At 42.9% G+C, this 15,222-nt stretch overlaps 3 protein-coding genes across 3 annotated transcripts; all 3 read right to left on the minus strand.

The window, feature by feature from the left end:
• Window positions 1–1,737: 1,737 nt before the first annotated feature.
• On the minus strand, window positions 1,738–2,674 carry LOC115393455 (hemoglobin subunit beta-like). Its single transcript, XM_030098452.1, has 3 exons — window positions 2,485–2,674; window positions 2,157–2,379; window positions 1,738–1,970 (listed from the first exon to the last, which is right to left on the minus strand). The coding sequence occupies exons 1-3, from the start codon at window positions 2,574–2,576 to the stop codon at window positions 1,842–1,844; spliced, it is 444 nt and encodes a 147-aa protein (XP_029954312.1). The 5' UTR covers window positions 2,577–2,674; the 3' UTR covers window positions 1,738–1,841.
• Window positions 2,675–5,520: 2,846 nt separating this feature from the next.
• Window positions 5,521–10,809, minus strand: LOC115393754 (aquaporin-8-like). Its single transcript, XM_030098861.1, has 6 exons — window positions 10,797–10,809; window positions 10,409–10,685; window positions 10,198–10,324; window positions 9,321–9,535; window positions 5,657–5,791; window positions 5,521–5,566 (listed from the first exon to the last, which is right to left on the minus strand). Exons 1-6 carry the CDS (start codon window positions 10,807–10,809, stop codon window positions 5,521–5,523), a joined length of 813 nt encoding a protein of 270 aa, XP_029954721.1.
• A 1,088-nt stretch (window positions 10,810–11,897) lies between these two features.
• On the minus strand, window positions 11,898–15,221 carry LOC115393590 (aquaporin-8-like). Its single transcript, XM_030098659.1, has 5 exons — window positions 14,807–15,221; window positions 14,359–14,485; window positions 13,530–13,732; window positions 13,251–13,385; window positions 11,898–12,115 (listed from the first exon to the last, which is right to left on the minus strand). Exons 1-5 carry the CDS (start codon window positions 15,049–15,051, stop codon window positions 12,073–12,075), a joined length of 753 nt encoding a protein of 250 aa, XP_029954519.1. The 5' UTR covers window positions 15,052–15,221; the 3' UTR covers window positions 11,898–12,072.
• Between the last annotated feature and the right edge of the window lies 1 nt (window position 15,222).

Here is a 15,222-nt window from a genome sequence, read left to right on the forward strand (position 1 = left end):
GGTGGGGTTGTTATGAGTTTATTTTAGGTCCATGGGTGTGGAAGTCAATAACTGAGAAAAACACGGGCAACTGCAGCCAAACAAGGGCAGGTGAACCAATAAGAGGAGAGGAGGGGTTAAATATGTAAGACACAGGTGCAGCAAGGAGCACAAGGAAGACCATCGGCTGATTGATCACAAAAGGTGAGGCAGACAGACCACAGGTGGGACACACACACACACACACACACACACACACACACACACACACACACACACACACACACACACACACACACACACACACACACACAGGAAAACCCACTGGATCCTGACTAAAACAAGAGATGGATGGATCTCAGTTCTTTACGATATTTCCGTCCATCCATCCATTTTCTGAGCCACTTCATCCTTTTCAGGGTCATGGACAATAATTCCACAAATGATTTTTTTTTTAATTCTTCCTTTTACATCTTGCAAGTAGATAAACTGCTGTCTTTCTTGTAAAATGATATTATACTCTAATAAGTTAGTTGATTGCAAAAAAAACTTCCTAGTGCCTTTCATATTGTACCACCTCTATTTCTGTGCCAACGTTGTATTTGTTTTATTTTCAGGTAAACATAAAAATATTTGTTGCAAACAGAATTGTAAAGCCTTATATAAAACTTTCTCATTTAAATGACCTTTCTCGAATTAGAACTGTAGTTTATAAAATTTCTGCATTGCTACAGAACTAAAAATGGAGGCGGTTTCCATGGTGCCAGGTCACCCTATTGGAAACGGTGCGAGTGGGAGTTTGTGCACACATATGTGTGCCCGTGCGCGCACAGTGGTGCCTGTGTGTGGCTGTGTGTGTTTTACTGTATTATATGATTTATTTATTTATTTTACTGTTCCCTTTAATGCTGAAAAATTTAAAATGCATCTTTAAGTCAGAGCTAGTATGACAAAAATTATAACTTTACCCCCTCTGACATCTTACAAGTGATTACTGCAGAAATGTAAACAATTCAGAAAATCAAAATACACCGAGGAGGTGCTGGATCATTTCAAATAATAAAAGAAATGAATCTACAATACATTTTCACGAGCTGGTTGGTGAGAAACGACCCTGGCAGCAAATCCCTAAACACAGGAGCGCCAACAAGATCCGCGCGTAATTACGCAACGGAGCTGCGCGTCACTCAGTCGGCCACACGCGCTTTGAGTGTTAGTCAAATAACTTACTGAACATGTTTGTCATCCATGGTGGATAAAATATAAAAATTAAATATTTAGATGAGTAATATTTTTTACTGCCGTCATTCACATTATAAATGGTTGAAAATGAATCTTTGGGAAATCCACTTTCCACAGTAGTTGGTCAATAAAATAATTTTACCATTGAGTCTTGAAGAAATGTTTGAACTATTTAGATCGTGATAGCTCAAATGACCCATTTTAATCCGTACAGATGCAATATCTTAGATTCTTTTCTACTTTTTGGAGTGGGCGCAATACAGCGCATCATCGCTTGGGTGTCTCATTACGAAAGTGGAAATTAAGAACAATTTGCAACATGAAGAGCCTGATGAGATATATATGAAGAAATGGATGGATTGGGAGAATCTTCAGTGTCTATTCCTTTTAAGTGAAAAGTAATTTTTCTATGTATTATGTTTTCCTGCTTTAACAAAGACATAGTAACAGTTGTTCGTGTTCTATTGTCTTCCTAAAGTTTGTCCTACTTGTATAAATAATAAATGCAGAAATCAGTTTGGTTTGGTGAGTTTTTATTTTATTTTGTTTGAGGAGACAGGTCACAGTTGACACAGGTGTCTATACAGACTTCAGATCTCTCCGAGGTATAGGTTGGTGATTTAGTGGTACTGCTTTCCCAGAGCGGACACCACCACAGCCAGGAACTTCTGGAAAGTGGCCTGGGTCTCTGGGGTGAAGGCGCTGCCCATCTTGGCTGCGATGACGATGGTCAGACAGTCGGACAGCAGCTACAGGGACAGAAACAAGCGTTACATGAATTTCCTACTGCACAAATAACAGCAAAATCACAGATCGCAATGGGATCAGGAGCGCGTCGCAAAGGGATTTGTCTGAATTTTGCATCAAGCTTAGAAATTCTAATGATTTTGGAATTCTAATGAAAAAAGAAAAAGTGCAATAAGCTGAAGATTCACCGTGAAGTTGTCGGGGTCCACTTTCAGCTTGTCAGAGTGCAGCACACTCAGCTCAGTGTAAGCTGTCTTGATGTTGTCCATGTTCTTCACAGCGCGGTCCAGGCCGTGCAGGATCTTCACTCCGTGGGCTGCGATGTTGGGGTTGGTTGTGATGGCCTCGGCGCTGTACAGCGGTCCAAAGTTGGCGAAATACCTCTGAGTCCAGGGGTAGACGATCAGACACCTTTACAGGGAGAGAAGGATGGAAATTTGAGATCATCGTTTATTTTTAACATCAAAATTAAAGTGGATGAAGCGTCCTGAAAAATATATAAAGCCCATTATGAACCTGGACAGAGTCTTGGAGCCGATATCTTCATAGTCCAAGGTGGAAAAGAGGCTATTGATGATGCCGCGCTCCTTGTCGCTCCACTCAACCATGTTGACTTCAGTTTGTGTTTACTGCTCGGACTTGAAAAGAAGAGCTGACAGGAGGATCAGCTCCTCCGCAGGCTTTTAAGCATGCTCGTCATCCGGCTTCCTGCAGCAGAGGGAGGCTGATAGGCTGGAGATGAAGAGTTCCAGATAAATCAAGTTTACCAGAATTTACTTGAACTTTCTTGAACGCCAATTCATTCCAAGCTGGTAATTTTGAAAATATCTCATGACCCCCCCTCCCCCCCCCCCGCCCCCCCCCCCCCTTTTTTTTAAATCAACAATTCGTTCAAGCTCTGGGAAACAGAAATATAAAATTTTAGTGTTGACAACGTAACTTATTCACAACTTCCGTTCAGAGTCAACTGCAGTGTAATATCTCCATTTCAGATTTTACAGGTTTTTTTAGCTTCAGATATGATTTATGTTTGCAGGGCATAGAAATAATAGCTCATAAAAGTGAAAGTTGCCACTTTCCATTCAGAAGTTCAGTTTGAGCAAAATTCATTATGTGGTATTGTGGACTTTGGACAATGCAATGTTTAAAGTGTTTGCAAAATCTAAGTATATAATGAAAAAAATCTCCAGCATGATTTTGGAGTATATTGGAAATGTTACAATTTTGATGTGTTGTGTAAGAACAGTTTTTTTTTTCTGTGTTGCGCTTAATCTTTTCAAGTGCAATATTTTCTATTAAATGTTTTTTTTTTGTATTTGCCATTAAGGGGTTATGAGACAACCTTTTGATAATAGGAGTTGTTCGTGATATTTTCTTTAGCGCATTTATTGACACAGCAACTTTCTAGGTCATTTGGTGCTGACCAAGCATGGATGCACAATTTTTATTTTCTTCAAAGAGTGCCAAGCAGGATGACAGTGCTGGGCACCATCAGACTTATCTGTGAAGCCACACTGGTGTTATCAGCAGGAGTGCCCACTCCACCCGGGCCAGCTTCTCCGTGTGGGTTTGATTAAGAATTTATATGATAACGGGAGTCAGCACTTTTCGCCCCACGATAAGAAACATTTGTTAACGACGCCGAAATTAGAAATTAAACTATGGAAGTCAAGAACTGTAAACACTAATAAATGTCAATAAAATATACCTAACACTGGATTTGTTTTGACTATTTATTTATTAAATTAAAAAAAGACTTTATTCTTCATGACAAATTGTGTTTATGTATTTATTTACTTATTTATTTATTTGTAAAAAAAAAAAAAATACAACAGAATCTGTCTACCCAGTCCTCTTATTCTGCCCTCGACATTGACCTTAAATGAACTGTGAGCCTGACCTTGTAAAAGGGGTCAGCGTTGTCATGACCTTAAAAAACAAACAAACAAACAAAAAAAGCATGAATATCGTGAAATGGCTTCATGGAAAACATTTTTAACGTCTGTATTTCCACCGTGTTCTGCATAAAATATTATTAAAACTTGAAAAAACAAAATACTTTTATTATTTTTATTTATTGATTTATTTATTTTTTATTTCTGGCAACCTGAATGGAAATGTTTTGGTAAGAAAAGCAAGAAACATTTCCCCTTCACAGACACACCCACTTCACTCTCACTCCGTCATTTGTGTAATTTTGTCTCTTCTATATTTACCTGCACATTTGGGTTCATAAATAGTGTCACTGTCACTAAATTTGGTTCTGACTGTGACTGTGCACAGTGTGGATGCCACGTGTCGATCATAAATGAAGCCTTGTAGTGCAGCATTATGTAATCATGGTGCATTATGTAATGAATGTAATAAATGTTCATGTCATTATGTGATTACACCACATTGTGTAATAAAATTATTGAAGCCATCATACCATCACATTATTAAGCATTGCAGCTTAGTTAGAATAATTAGGTGCATTATGTGTTAAATTTTGCCCTTAATCTATGTTTGTATGTTTAAAAGTGTTGCTTTTGCTCATGTCCTCCAGCAAAGGTAAAATGCAGTTCTCTATCAGGTTTAAGCTGCCGGATCAGCTCACATCATAGCTGTTAGATTATAAAAAAAAAAAAAAAAAAAAAAAATCTCTTATCACACTAGTCATTTCTTTTTTTTCTTGAGGAAATGAAACCAGACTGTCAAAATTTCAATTTTGAAGCACAAAAGTTCTTGGGTCTTGTTTTTAAGATAGCCTCAGGGATGTCAATGAAGTAAACGTTTGTTTCAACAGACAGCGCCATCTAGTGGTTTCAGAACATATTGGTTCACGAGGTCTCATTTGGCCATCACTGCAGTAATTTCACTCTGAAAGGTGAGCTCTTTTTGATTAAAAAAACCTGTCACACAGAGTCTAGCTGCTGAATATGAGTTGGGATTTTCTCAACCTCTCATTTAAACACAGGTACCTTTGTTTGTTCTACACACAAATGAAAGATAATATGCATAAATACAAAATACATAACTTTTATAACCTTGCTGTCTCACACAAAGTGGACAGTCAAACTGAATAAAAACACAAATATATGGTTCCTGTCAGGATCTCTCATCTCCCTTTGAGCCCCCCCACCCCCCCCCCCCCCCCCCCCCCACCCCCCCCAGGTCTCTGCACGGCCCTGGAGTCCAGTGTATCTGAAGGTGGGTAGCCTAATTTCAGGTGGCAACATTAACACTTGCTTGTTTATATTGTTCTCTTTAACACTCGCATTGCTGATGCACAGCAAGAATACCTATTCTGTATGGACAGCACAACATTTAGTGCAACATTCAGATATTTTCACACACTTTAATATATATATTCTCTTTATTTTACATTATATCCACAAAACACTCAGGCAGAGATTAAAACAAAGCAAAACAAAGCAAAAAAACAAACAAACAAAAACAAACAAACAAAAAACACAGTCTCAAATACATAATGTTGTACCATGATATTTTTCATTGGTATGCAGGTAGAAAAAGAGAAAATTTACAGATTCAATGACATCCATATGGAGTCTTTTAGGATTTCATAAAGACCCTTAAGTTATTATCACCCAGAATGAACCTGAAACAGAGAAAAGACATGATGAGATGGATGGGCTCTGTGTGTGTTTTTGTTCATTCATCCCACAGAAATGTCTGAAGCGTTTCTTACCTGAGCAAAGCAGCGGCCACAACGCCCCCTCCGATGGGCCCAGCCCAGTACACCCAGTGGTAGGTCCAGTAGTTGGTCATGACGGCCGGACCAAAAGCCCGGACAGGATTCAGACATGGTCCTGAGATGTTCCCGCTGCACCAGGGATAAACGGTTCATTTCGTGGTTCAAATTTCATCCTTGTTTTAAACTTTTTTGGTGTTTTTGGGCACTTGATTTTGAGATTTTTTTTTTCCTTCTTTTAACTTCTGTACAATTCCATTTGTGTTTGTGAGGAATGCATTGCTTTCTTTGTTGTGGTAATTACACAATGCTTTACTATCAATACTTGTGTCCTCTTGTAATTTTGATTCTCAATATCTAATCATAAATTTATTTTTCGTCACATACCATCTTTTTTTTTACACAACAATCAGTTTTTGGTCAGTCTGTTGGTTCATCAATGTGTTGCTTGGTTAATCTGTACGTTGTTGGTTGATTGGTCAGTTGAATGGTTGTTTGGTTGATTGTTTGGTTGACTGGTTGGTTGATTTATCAGCTGGACAAGCATTCGTCCAGTCAGTCTGTTTGCTCTGGTGGCTGATTTGTTGGTCGCAGACTGATTGTCTTGTTGATTGTTATTTGGTTCTTTTTTTTTTTTTTCCCCTTGTCCTGTTCGGCAGCTGGTCCGTGCAATATTGTGTGACTGTAGCCTTTTACTATCCGAACAGATTTTAATGTTAGCAGCAAGACGAGACTGAATCTCCTCCTGCTGCTGCCTTTATTTAAAACTGGCATCCGGCATGGCTGCCGGAGAGGACCGGGACGGAAATGCTCAGAGAGCAAGAGACAGAAAGAGAGAAAGATAAAGAGAGGGAGAACGGGGGGGGGGGGGGGGGGGGGGGGCACAACCTATGTACAAAGTCACAATACAAAACAGTGTTGTCGACGCACCACACGCAACCAAGAACAATCCCAAACCCCAACCTAGACAACACCAAAACAGAGCCGACAACCAACACAAAAACTGGCAGAACCATGCACACACACACACACACACACACACACACACACACACACACACACACACACACATATATATATGTATATATATATATATATATATATATATATATATATATATATATATATATATATATAATATATGTAAATACTTTTTTTTTTGAGAACATAGCTAGTAGTAACTAGTAGTAAACTCGGGGCGTGCATCAAGAGAGGTCTACTACAGATCACCATTAGTCTAGCCACCACAAGAAGACAAGGTAACCGAGTATGTGAAGAGTGATTAAAGATCAGCGTGATCATGAAAATGTGATGGTGATAGTGATCATGCATATACGAGGGGGTACCCAAAAGAATCCGGAATTTGATTGTAACTTCTTATTTCTGACATTTCAAAATAAAACATCACCGTCGCCTTCAAAATAATCTCCATCCGCATTAATGCAGCGCTCCAGCCGTGTCTCCCACTTGATGAACGTGTCGTCAGACCCGTGCGTAATTGTGCCATGCGCACAATTCGCAGAGCGCAGCTCAGCTGCACTCTGTTGCTCTAAACAGCTCGTGACAGGCGTCAGTGTCACTCTGGGAGCTCGGACTTTTCACAGATATGCATAAGTTTTACCTGTAGCACATCTGACGGCCAGAAGTCGAAACTCATTATTATTATTTTCTGACCAAATTCCAGTTTCTTTTGGGTACCCCCTCGTATGACCTCTGACCCCTGAGAAGGCCAGAAGCAGTCCAGAGAGGCCCTCAGAGCCCAGACAGCCGGCAGTCATCACAGAGCCCGGATCCAAGCCGCTCCCCCAGGCAGATGCCCACGCTCCGGTCCAGAAATGGGGCAGAGGAAACCCCAGCCGGGGACCCCGGCGCCCCCAGGGCACGGGCCCCCGCGGAGCCACGACCGGCAGAGCCAAGAGCCCAAGAGCCCAAGAGCCAGCCCCCCACACAGGCGGAGGGCCATGACCCACCTGGGAGAACCGGCCCACACGGGTGGCTACCCACCCCAGGCCAGTATACCCCCAGCGCTCCGGTCACGTACCCCGAGATCCAGGGCATCACCCCCCCCCCCCCCCCCCCCCCCCCCCCCGTCCTCTCCCGCCTCACTCCCCCCCGCCCCAACCCACTTGCTCACACTGACACATACACGCACACACACGCGCACACACGCCCACGCACGCCCACGCACACACACACACACACACACACACACACACACACACACACACACACTCAACCCTAACCCAAACACACTCACATTCCCATGTCCTGTGGGAGACCCTCCTGGAGGGCAAGGGAACACCGAACCCCACATCCAGGCCGCCCTGCCACCCACAACCGCCGCCCCCACCCCCAAACCCCACCGCTGCAGATAGGTATGCATCCCCCAGAACCAGCAGCCCCCCAAACCACAGCCGGTCCAAACCCCAGGCATGTGGGGAAAACAACAGCCTCCCCCGCCGCCCCCCCACCAGAAGGAATCCGGAAACAGGGGCGCAGAAGACCCCATTGCCCGCCCCCCGACTTGTGAGTGTTGATGGAGTATATGTTGTTTGCGATTAAAATTGAGGGACAGTAACCACACCGTGCCGCGAAGGAGGCCAAGCGAGCAGTCCCATCTACCTGAACAGCCCCACCCCCGACACGGCCCCCCGATGTGTGTGTTTTCATTTGGTCGTGTTAGATGACTAAGTGCAATTAAGACTGAGAGGCGAGCCACCGAAGGGTGCAGTGATTGAGGTCACTTAGATGGCCCCTTCCATCACACCCAACTTGATAAGCCCGCCTCCCAAAGCCCTACGTGTGTGTGCATGAGAGCGAGGGGAGAGGGGGGTCCAGGGATGCCGCAGCACCCCCGCCACCTAGGAGCCCATGATGAAGGACAGGGCCAGGAGCGCCACACACTCACATACACATACATACATACCCACTCATACAAAAACATACATACATACTCACACGTACACACCCACACACATATACACATGCACGTACACACACACCCACCTTCCCCCACCCCCTAACCCCCACAGCTCACCACCACCACCACCACCGCCCTATCTACCCCCATCCACTCCACTCCCTGTCCCCCACCACCCACCCACCTGCCCCGCCACCCCCCCACCCATCCACCCCACCCCCCTGTCCCCCACCACCACAACCACCCACCCCGATGCCCTGGATTCCGGGGCAGCAACCAGACACCAGGGCGCGCACCGACCCAGGACACGGCAGCACGCCCGAGCCGACCGGCCCCCCCAGCCAGGCCGACCCCCTCACCCTCATGGAAGCGGACAGCCCCCAGGGCCGAGGGCTCCCAGCCACACCCGCCCCAGGACACCCCGGCCACCCGGACATGAACCGGCACCCACCGACCCAGGCCCCTCAGAGCCCCCGCCCCACCGCCGCCAGACAGCCCCAACAACCGGCGCGCCCCCCCTCACACCCCCAATCCAAACCAATTGTTATTTGGTTCTGTGGTTGATTGGTAGGTTTCTGGGTCAATTAGTTAGTTGACTCTTGATTGATTGGTTGATTGGTTTTGTTTTTGGCTGAGGTTAATGAAAAGTTAACTTGAAAAGTCACTTAAGAATCATTTTACCTTTACTCAGTTTTTCATCTGCATTTTTTGCAAACAATGAACATTTCCATCATAACTCACCCTATCAATCCGTTGATGATGACGGTGCTGCCTGCCAGGAATGGACCGAGTGGGGTTTTGCTCTTTTTGTTGCGTGACACTAACAAGACCACCATGGTCAACAGACAGGTCAAGGTCACCTCTGCAAAGATGGCCCGGGTGAGCTGGGTCTCTGACTGTAGGATTTTATATGCTCCTCCTGTGGCGTTGTAGTACCGATCTGGAGGGGCAATGATCTGTGAAAGGTGTGTTCATATGAACATTGTTGCCTTCTGCATAGCGATTCCTGGCAGAACGAAGCTGCGTGACACTAAGGAGCTCGTCTCAAAGAACTTGACCATTGTTATGCCATGTGACAAAGCCAACATTCTCGTTTAAAGAAAAGCATCTGCTATCTTGATTTTTTTTTTTTTTAAAGAAAGAGAAGGTCATCAGATACAAAATATGATATTTGTCAGGAAAATCTGAAAAGTCTTTCCACTCCAAAATATATATTAAGGCATAAAAGGAGGGTCTATAATGAGAAATTTTCAGAGCAATACTAATGTTTGTCAATTAAACAATCATATATTCAGATTTAACTGAACGAATTCAGTTGAATTAAAAGCATGTCACTACAATAAAAAGAGATCTGCTTTATTCTGCTTTTGGATCCCTGTAGACCTTAACAAGAATATGATGTGAAAAATATTAGGAAGTGTGCTATTCAAACAAAAACAACAGAACTGAGAAACAAAACATCAGCAGCACTAAATTTATTGGTAATGTTCAGTATCCTTTCTTTATTCTCGCTGTCAGCCTGAGACAGTGGTTGGCCTCATCTAACTCCACTACATATCCAACTTCTCTGCCTGGATGAGTTTCTTATGAATATTTTTGTTTGACTGGATGAACTGACCTTTGACAGTCCAGCTCCAAACACTCCTCCGATGAGCTGGCAGATGAGGTACGGTCCCACCATCATCACCTCCAGGTTTCCACACAGGTAGATCGCAACAGTGAAGGGAGGGTTGAAATGAGAGCCACTGCAAGAAAATTTCAAAATGAACTCACAAAACCAATGTATTGGTCAAACTCCATATATTGCAGCGACTGTCGGGTTCCCTTACCTTATGTTGGCCATGATGCCCACCATCACTGCCACAGCCAGTCCATGCACCACAGCCGGCTGCAGCCGTCCCGCCCCTGGAGGGTTCTCGATGACAGACATAGAGCCCACGAAAACAAAGAACATGGTGCCAATAATTTCAGCCAAACAGGGCTGAAAGAATTTCTCAAACTTGTTGGGAGTTTGGGCCCCAAGCGGCTTCTTGCCCTTCTTCAACAAAGTAGAATCAATCCCCTGCATTTCCATCTTGTCTTCTCCCGATGCTGCTACTGAGCCGCCTGGTATTTCATAACAGATTAACTATCACTTCTGCAGAGCTTGAGCCTCTGTCAGCAGAGTAAGTGGACAGGACTGAAAAGGCGTTGTGTATTATCACGTGTAATCGCCACACTGGACTGTCATTGCACTACTGGCCATAAAACATGAAGGGAAGAGGCCATTCTGCCAGGAATTAGAAAATCACAAGCCCCGCCCACACAAAAAGCCAGGAAGCCAGGCCAGATCAAGCAAAAAAATAAATAATAGAGTCAAGCTCTGATGAGGTTGCTAAGAATAAATCTCACGTGAGTCATGCACAGTGGCAATAAAAAGTGTGACATTGAGCCATTCAAGGATTTCCAGTTTTCACCCTGAATTGGTCGTGGATGTGATCTTATCTGCATCCACGCCATAAACATCAAACACAGTAGGCTTTATCTCTCACTAGACAAACCACGATGACTCCTTGTCTGTGTTCAAGAATCCAATAAATATCACAAGGTCAAATTATTCAATCCTGGATTCAACAACTGGTCAAATGTCACCTACTTGTTTTTTAGCAGCTGCTGATCGGACCTGCTTCCAGACCTGCATTAGCATAATCCTTCTTTAGATGTTCAATCTCTTGAGGTAACTAAAATGCATCTCACGAATCAGAGCTGTCTCTATGAAGATGGAAGCAAGCAAGTAACTTCCTGCTTACTGGAGGAGGTACAAATCGCTACCACCAAACTCAGTCCTCAAAACAGTCATTAAAAATGTCCGACTGTATGTGTCATTAACATTAGACTGTGTCCACAACAGTCGTGATGCATTTTGTAGTTGGGATCAGCTCCAACGTCCTGGGACTTTGTTTCACTTACACAACAGCGAGAATCAATATCCTGGTGTATTTATTACCATTTGAAATTATTTGTTTTTCCACATGTTGAGCGACAAAGCAACCAGATATAGTCCCTTCACCTTTATTTAATATTTTGGTAGAGCGTATAGTGCTCTGTGGATAAATAGAGGGATGGTCTGAATAGTTTTCATTATAATTTGAGAAAGAAATGTGATGATTAATGGACCGAAGTGCACCAGTTTATGATTCTAATCTAGCTTTATTATATCACACAGTGATATATCCTTGTATCATATTTTGTCATAAAGCTAATAAAGAATCTGTTCTCTTTCTGGGACTTTGAACCTGGCATCGAACATGAAAAAAAAAAAAACAGGATGTTCTTATTTTATCATCAAAAGTCTTTATTAAAACAGGAAACATAAACATGATATTCAGCGTATGTGCCACCACCAACTGTGGATGGCCACGGGACAAAGACGTTTAAAACAAAATCAAAGCGTTACAGTCTATTTAAGGAACAAACGCAGCTCTCTTGCTGTTCTTCTTGATGGATTAAACCTTCACTTCAGCACCAGTCGGGTTTTCTGATCACCCAGGAACACCCTGCATGGGAGCAAAACATTCAACGAGTGAGCAGATCAGCAGTGGTATCACTAATGGTTAAAGTACACAAACAGATTAGTGCACAGGTCTAAAGAGTATTTAGAACAAAGGACTTAAGGAGAACATAAAGAAGAGGTGTTACAGCTACTTTAGATAATGTACACATTGCATTTTACTCAAAACTTGTAAAAATTCCAAAGAAAACAGGTTTTATTTATTTCCCATATTTTTTAAGGAAGGTGCTGATTGGTCAAAAGACCTTATCGCAGGATTAAACCCCAAACTCTATTCTCTGACTGAGTTCAATATGTTTCTGTGTTAGCGGCGCACAGCGTCTCAGGGTCTGCAGGACTTTACTGATATTTACAGAACTCCTAAACCAACTAGTGGAAATTCTTGATGAGCAAAAGCAAAATGTGAAAGAAAGGCTCCCATCGTCTGGACAGGCAGGTGTATTCCACATTTTGACTGAATTTTGCTGATTTTATCCAGTTATCCAGTTATACAGTGCTATACAATCCCACTATCTGAGCGCTTCTCAAATACAGTCTGCATTTAAGTAGTTTTTTTTTTTTGCAAACATTCACAATTCTCAGGTTAAGTCTGTTATTTAGATTTGATTCAGAGCTTAGCTATTTTACGTAAAGTTACTGCAAAAATTTCGTGTGATTTTATTTACAAAAGCACAAGTATTACTTCACTTATGTATGTTGAGGTTTGTAACGGCAATGAACATGAATTATGTAATTTTACAAGGAAGACCTACATTGCTGTGAATTTCACAAGAACATCCTGGAAGCGGGACGCCAGCATGTTAATGCAAAACTGTTTACAGACACATTTTTACAGTAACAATGAGTAAAATTGACATAAAACCAAAGAACATTATACAAAGAACTTTATCTGAATTATCACTGAGTGCCCAAGTAAAATAATACACATTAGTCACAGTTGTTTTATTCGATGGTGGGTTTCCTCACACCGGCAACAAACAGGTACCCCCAGAGATCAGAGGTCATCTGTCAAGATGTGCGCTTTGTGATTTAAGCTGTACTACGTTACTGAAATAGACTACGAAACAGCTTGATCTGTTCAATTAAGGACTACGTTCCCAGATTTCGACAGTCTGAAGTACCTGATGAAGACCACGGCGAGCAGTGTGCCACAGGTGGGTCCAAGCCAGTAAACCCAGTGGTCTTCCCAGTGGTTCGCGGCCACTGCAGGGCCGAAGGCTCGGACGGGGTTCATACAGGCTCCGGACACCGTCGCGCTGATAGAAAGCAAACAGCAACACAGATTAATGATGCATCTGTCGATCTGAAAGCATGACTCTGAAAATTCAGTAAAAGTAGCACAAAGGATCAAGTTTTCATTTTAATCCAATTCTCTGGGGTCTGTGGATCGAGGTTCTCACCCAGACAATATGTTTGCGGCCACAATGAGGCCAACACAGATGGGAGCCCACGGCGACTGGGTCACTTTGTTGATGCCCCCCAAGCACACCACCACGATGAGGATCAGCGTGAAGACGGTTTCTGCCAGCATGGCCGTACCGACTGCTCCTGTGACGAAGGCCCCTCCGAGCAATTTGGTGTACAAATCAGCGGGGTACAGGGTCTAAGAGCACAAGAAGTAGAGAATATAGGTCAAATGTGAATACGAAAGTTTTGACTCAAAGGCCAAAATTAAGAGACAAGCTCAAACCATTATCATACATACATACATATTTACTTTTCAGTTACTGAAAAGCAAAAAAATAAAACAAAACAAAACATCGCAACTTGCATAAAATTATGTTACATTATGGTTAACGTGATCTGAACAAAATGCATTTCAGTTTGTACATAACACATACACAAATAATTTGACTTGCTCGATTTTGTCATGCAACAATAACTTATTTACAATTTTGTACACTTGATCTGAGCGACAGTTTGGGCTGCAAAGCAGTGCAGTGATTTGTTGCAGGATATTTGTTTCCAATCCAGACGCTTCAGTCAAAAAAAACAACAAAAAAAAAAATTTGAGGCAAAATAATGACTGTAGAAATTTTCTGAGAATATCTGTCCAGGGTGTAACAATATTGGGAAGTATTGACCTAACCTCATATTTCAATTAATCTGATAAGTGAGTCTATTACTTTCATTTATGACAGTTCCTTCCATCTTTATTATGATGGGAGTATTTCCCCAGTGCATTAAAAAAAAAAAAAAAAAAAGTAATTCCTCTACTTTTCTACTCACCTTGGTCAGAAAAGCAGCGATCGTGGCTCCGATCATCTGAGCCAGCACGTAGGGCAGCAGCAGGAACAGATCCATCTCTCCACACAGGTAGAAGCTCAGAGACACCACGGGGTTAAAGTGGCCCCCACTGCAATAAATGGAATGAACTTTATTCCGTTTTCCAAAATACTTTCACACTGTGCAAGAAGCGATAGCGAAAGCTGTTCATCAGGCTCAGGAGAGCAACACCCTGGAAGTGACTCTTTAGATTTATAACATTTTCTTCTATCAGAAAAACAAATGATCACAAGGAGACTGACAACAGGTAAAACAATACAGAGGACATCAATGTTTTTTTCTCTAATATATAAAAAACATGCACTGCAAACAACCTTTTCTTTTAAAAAATGAAAAAGTCAAATCAAAATAATGTAAAGTAACGTTTGAAATTGAAATCAGGAGTTTTTACCTGATTGGAGCGAACATGGTGATCAGCACTGCCACGGTGAGGCCCTGCGACAGCGCCGGCTGCATGGGGCTGGTCCCCGAGTTCCCGACGACTGACATGCATCCCACGAACACCAGGATGAAGGTCCCCAGCACCTCCGCCAGGCACGGCTGCACGTACCGCTCGTACTTGCTCTTCTTCTTTTCACCCGTCTCTTCCATTTCAGACACTATGAACACCTCTGTCTTGATCTCTTCCCTCGACATGCTGCCTTTTGAACTTCTCTCCCCCGCTCTGTGATAGCCGATGGCTCTGCCGGTGCCATGCGGCTCGCTCTGATTAGCCCTCAATCATGTATATAAACCACTCTTTAAAAGGGCGATGATGCACAAGACATTTACACATCTACATATTTTATCTACCATGCCCCTCCTGTC

Source organism: Salarias fasciatus, chromosome 8, assembly GCF_902148845.1.
Source record: "Salarias fasciatus chromosome 8, fSalaFa1.1, whole genome shotgun sequence".
NCBI lineage: Eukaryota > Metazoa > Chordata > Actinopteri > Blenniiformes > Blenniidae > Salarias > Salarias fasciatus.